Source organism: Hypomesus transpacificus, chromosome 18 (genome assembly GCF_021917145.1).
Source record: "Hypomesus transpacificus isolate Combined female chromosome 18, fHypTra1, whole genome shotgun sequence".
NCBI lineage: Eukaryota > Metazoa > Chordata > Actinopteri > Osmeriformes > Osmeridae > Hypomesus > Hypomesus transpacificus.
The window spans coordinates 2,766,013-2,771,688 of NC_061077.1; the positions used below are offsets into that span (position 1 = coordinate 2,766,013).

The 5,676-nt window shown below is 52.9% G+C and overlaps 1 protein-coding gene across 11 annotated transcripts in view; it reads left to right on the plus strand.

The window, feature by feature from the left end:
* The window catches only part of rerea (arginine-glutamic acid dipeptide (RE) repeats a), a 107,889-nt gene that overhangs the window by 53,992 nt on the left and 48,221 nt on the right, over positions 1–5,676 (plus strand). For all 11 annotated transcript variants that reach the window (XM_047039541.1, XM_047039539.1, XM_047039532.1 and 8 more), the window contains one exon: positions 4,061–4,131. In XM_047039541.1, the coding sequence (XP_046895497.1) occupies positions 4,061–4,131 (71 nt within the window). The remainder of the gene's footprint in view (positions 1–4,060; positions 4,132–5,676) is intronic.

Consider the following 5,676-nt stretch of genomic DNA (forward strand, 5'->3'; position numbering starts at 1 on the left):
TTCACAAGACGGTCTAGTCTTCGCACGTATGATTCCCATCGATTGACAAAAGACACGAGTTCCAAAAGCATCGTGTTTGGGGATGAATGATGCTGTTCTGGTGATGGTGTGAAGGAAGAGCTGGTCTCTGCGGTCTCTGCATGAGAGGGGACCAGCCACAGTCACTGATCTTGTCATAGTCAAACAGTGCAGCAAATCTGCCCTCCCTCCCTTCTCATCCAGTGAAATGGAGAGCCTGGAAAGGGCTTATTCGAGGGGGGGGGAGGGGGGGGGGGTGAAATGTAACCACCTGCCGACTGCAAATTAGAAGCTGCAGCAGACTGAGGGGGCTTGACTTGTCAAAGGGCCTCTGTTCTGGGCCCCCCCAGGAGTCCAGTCAGCTGGGCTGCTCTCCGCTCCAGTCACGGCTCCAGAGCCCGGGTGTCATCAGCTCCCAGGTATTTGCCCCTCGCCAGGGAAGGACGGGAGAGCGGTTTTGGGAGGGAGAGGAGCAGGAGAGGGGAGGTGAATGAGGATGTTTTTGGCCGAGGGGCTGGCGAGGTGGAGGGGAGGGGAGGTGGGGGGCCTTGTGGAGCTGCAGTCGACCCCGGGAGAGGAGCGGGGCCCGGGTTGGAGAAGCGGATCACGGCATCCACCATCCGGGCGCCCAACGTTGGCAGGTTTCACCACGCGGCAAGACCGCCCACTCCGCCGCCCCCCCCCGCTGAGATCCCGCCCCGGCAGGAAGTGACACGTGCAGCGGAGGGCGCCAGCGCCCCCTCAGGGGCTGGCTGGGAGGAGAGAGGGGGTACAAGCAGAAACACAGACAGGAGGACTGGCTCCCCCCCCCCCCATGGTTCCATTATTGCATTCCTTGTGCTCTTTAATTTTAGGATCAGTAAACTTAAGGGGGCCAGCTTTCCCCAAAAAGCCCCTGATCTGGTCTCTTGTCTGCAGTGTGACTGAGCCTCCGTGGAACAATGCTGGTGAGCCCTGCTTGCCTCCTGACTGGGGCTCCCCGCCCGCCAGCCCGGCTTAGCCACCAGCTCCTCTATATTTAATAAGCTCCTCTGCATCCATTCAAACATGGCCGTCTCCGTGTTTATGTTGGGCTGAGGTCATACCCGACAGGAAAGCTACCCTGACTGTTTACAAAACACAAGTCTGTGTCGTGTGTGTGTGTGTGTGTGTGTGAGCCCTGTGTTCTCGTGGATACTTTCCACCCGCACTGCCTCGTAAAAGAAGGGAGGCCGACATTACCTAACAGCGTCTGTCTGTTTCTTCGGTTCTTACACTCTCTGTCTCTCTACCCCCCCCCCCCCCCCCCCCCCCCCACCCACCCTCTCTCTTCTCATAGTGCTGCAGCAAATTAAACAGAAAGTCATTTGACACAGAGTAGAGTGGAGCTGGGTTCTGTTACTGGCCTAGGTGTGTTTTAGATTAGACATGCTTCACAGGCACTGGAGAATGACTGGCTGAACAATGAGCTACAGCTGAGGCGAGGGAAGGAAGGGGGGAGGGGTGTCTAAAAAGGAGTACCCCCCCCCCACCCCCTTCTCCCCTCCCCTCATGAATATTCAAGCTCTTAAACAGAGAGGGGTGACAATGCATAGAGAGACAATGGCCGCCAGAGCATCCGATTTCAGGAGCGTGCGCAGGTCGCAGGAGTTTTTGTTTCGTTTTTTTTCCCTTGATAAGAAAGTGTCTGCTGTAGGAATGTTGTGTCTCTCTGTCTGTCTCTCTGTCTCTCTCTCTCGTGTGGTCTACAACTGGATTTTTTTGCGGTGGTCTGTTGAGCTCCAGCTCCCCTCGTGTGGAGGTGGACCTGGTGGTGGCTAAAGGGAAAAGAAAGCCCCGCCCCCTCACCCCCCACCCCCCGCCTCGCCTGAGAAACGGGACCCACTTTCCAGCGCCTACAAAATGGCTGGAATGTTTTCCAGCTCTTGCTGGGCCCTCTGGGGTCTGCAGGGCTCACTTGAGACACGTCGTTTGTAGATAAGAAGTGAGCCCCTGCCTTCAAAAAGAAAAAAACATCGTTTTTTTTTTTTATATCTGGTAATCTCTTTATTCATGTTTCAAACTGTCATTTCGAATGAGGCATTGTGGGTTTTCCTAACAATTTGACTTCTGGTCTGTGGTGTAGTCTTGAAACGAGTCGAAGCAGATCACATGCATTTGATCTCCCGAGAAAGTGTTTGCAGCGTGTGAATTGTAAAAGTAGATGTGGGATGTGCCTGTTGGTAGGGTTTACAGACAGACTGACGAGGGGATCCATCCACCCTAAATGGATGTGCCTGAGAGGTTAGAGGACACTAAGCCTTAATTCCCTCGATTTGACTCCTCTGAAACATGTCATCTCATCTCATTCAGATTAGTGTTCTTTTGTTCTCTGCCCCCTTCCCTCCTTTCCCTCCCCCCTCTCTCCTCTCTTTACACACATGCAGCGTTGTCCCCTCAGGTCACACAAAAGCAACTGATGGATATTTTCATTCATGTTATCTTGTAAATGACTTCCAGTGGTCCAGGTGGGAATGGAGGGAGAGAGATAGAAGGGGAGGGTGGAGGAGAGAGAGGGTGGAGGAGAGGGAGGGTGGAGGAGAGGGAGGGTGTAGGAGAGGGAGGGTGGAAGAGAGGGAGCACCAGAGACGGCAATAACCCCCCCTCTCAGAATAACTCATTGAGACTGCAGCAGATAAGGGGGGCCCCCCCGGGCTACTTGCCCATACACACCGCGCTGCTCAAACAAAGCCCAGCCGCCCAGCTACAAATGGCATGCCTGGTGACAAAACTATTTAATATCATCATTACGCTAGCTGCAACCGGGCAGATAACGCGTTACCGGATCAATAACAACTGTGACTCAAACAAATACACAGCACAATGATGCGCAACTGGCAAGGCTTGTGAAGGAAAAGCTGCTCCTCTTGTTGTTAGCGATAGCGTAGCGCGCTAGCAGCTCCTGTCCGCTAGCTTCCTTGGGCGCCCTCCTTTCTAAAGTACACAGCTCCAGCATAGCGTGCATGTCAGAGGCTCCCCATGGCTGTGTGTTGGCGTTAGCTCGTCAGCCATGCTTCACAGGGCGCCCAGCCAGCCAGTCACGGCAGGCAGAGTTGGGTAAAGGGCAGGCCACTCCCCTCCACTCATCAGACCACGGCCTAATTGGTTTCAGGCCATTACGCGTCGACGAATCAAATCGAAAACCGCCATTGCCTCTCTTTCTATGAGAATCAATAGTGCAAATGAGATAGATACATCCAAGCTTTTGATGCAGCTCTCCCGATTAATCAGTGGTTTGGTGTGGTTTCGGCAGATGATGGGGTGTACCCTAAAAGAGGACTCTTGTGTCCTCTGTTATTGAAATAGATGAATACATCTTAGTTGTGGAGTGAATATTCAGGGCGGTGTGCAGGTTGGATCGGCCCAGCTGGTGGGCTCCAACAGAAGTGGCTGTCTGTTTTTGTCCTGTGCAGCGTGAATGTTTTTGTTAAGGGGACGAGGGTTCACGACCTGGCCATACCACCAGTCACATTCAATCTAACAGCACAGCCGGCCCGGTCTGGCCCCTATTCACACGCAGTGTGCCAGGGCAGCCAACTGCACTACCAAGGGTTATGTCATTTGGCAACATTTAAATAGTGGAAATGCCAGTGGGTTTTGGTATGAACTCACTGTTAGCAGTTTACTGAATTTGTGTCTTTTGTGGAGGGGGTGGGGGGGGGGCAGGAGGGGGCAAGTTAAGTACGGGTGCTATCCGACACTGCTGGTGTAGAAGTGAAGTGGAACAATAGCATAATTCCCCTTGGGTCTGATGTTTGCTTTGGAAAGGCTGCCTTGTACTGCTCCAAAAGTCCTTAATCCTATTACCCGCATTCCACTTGAATTTGACTCAAGGAAAAATGTCTGTTTTGGAGGTAACGCCTCGATAATAATATACTGACTCTGGCATCTCTATAGAGCTGACGGAAAATAGTCCCTGAAGTGTCCATGTTGTCATTCTAACACTCTCTCTGTCCCCCTCTCCCTCCCTCCCTCTCCTTCCCTCTCGCTCTCTCTCTCTGTCCCTATTTCTCTTCTTTTTCAGATTGTGTATATATCGAGAGCCGGCGGCCCAACACTCCCTACTTCATTTGTAGCATTCAGGATTTTAAGCTGGTGAGTACCCTCTTCCTTCCTCCTCTCCCCCGGGCCTGGTGCTCTCCCTGTCCCCAACCCTGGCTCCTTATCTCCCGGTCCGGCCCCGCCCGGCCCGATCCGGCCCTCCACTGTTGTTTTAAGGCCCTCAGAACACACATCAAACAGTGTTTCATCTGCTCTAATTGCCTGGTGTGTTTAGAAGAAGATGGAGGCTGGCACTAGAGGGGGCGGGCGGATGAGGCTGGAGGCGTGGGGGTCGAGAGGGCCTCCCTGGGGGTCCAGGGGGCCTCGGCCCCTGCCAGATCAGAGAGGCACGGGGGAACGCACGGTGGTGTAGATGGGTTGTTGGTACAGATAGGGTCGCTGGTGCGGATGTCATGCTGTCAAACTCCGTATTTCCTTTGTGGCGGTGATGTCATAAAGCAGATGAAAGAGCCTAGCGAAGAGGGATGTTGTGGACGGTTAGAATTCATAAATGCATACATATAGGGATTGACGGGAGCTATTTTGGGAATTGCGGAGGAAATGTGCCAACCTATGTTAATGTATATCTCTAGAGGGAAAACAACAGTGGGTTTGTTTATGAATATGGTAGGTCTTCTAAGCTGGTGCATATAAAGCAGTTGTGTAATGCTATGAAGATATCATTTGTTTGAAAAAGGAGGCTTTCACACATTTAAATGGTATCTTTTCTACCCTAAATTGCCCAAATTACCTTACTACCTCGGTGACTTGAGAAATCAGGCTCCTAATTTGCTGTTTAAAAGAGTGTGACACAGACTGCAGGCTCCCAGGTCACATGACTGCAGGCTCCCAGGTCACATGACTGCAGGCTCCCAGGTCACATGACTGCAGGCTCCCAGGTCACATGACAGGAGTATTTTACAGGGATTGCCAGTTAGGTGTGGAGGTCTGGGAAAGGAGCCCGACCCAAAGTGCTGTTGTAGATGAGGAAGAATTGCTAGAATTGTGTGTGTGTGTGTGTTCAAGATGTCTTGGCATGGGGTGTATTATTGGAGCACAGAGGCAGCCCACTGAGGGTCCCAGGGGGCCCTGGTAATGGCTGCCAACAGCCAAGGTGATGATGGGAGGTCACCAGTGGAGCCAGTGTGTGTGTGTGTGTGCTTGTGTGCGCGCGCGTACTTGCGTGCATTGTAAGTACAGTGGGGTGTGTGTAAGGTGGTCTGTAGGACTGGGGGGGGGGGGGAGAGGATGGGGGGGGGGCAGCAGAGCCCCCAGAGAGGCGGAGCTGTAATCAGATTGTACGGACACTGCTGATGATGGCAGGAAGCCTCTTCACTAAAGAGAGAAGGAGATGGAGAGAGGGAGAGGGAGAGAGAGGGGAGGGGAAAGAAGGAAAGAAGGAGAGAGATGGGGTGGGGAGAGTCTCATATGCACCTTGATTGAGTGCACGGACAGAGGTCTCAAGCTGAGTATTGACCAGGGAGTGAGGAAGGAAGAGAAAAGGGGGGAGAGATTCTGGGAGGGAGAGAGAGAGAGAGGAAGAGAGAGAGGAAGAGAGAGAGAGAGAGACCGCCCTTCACTGGGTCTTTTCAGTTGCCT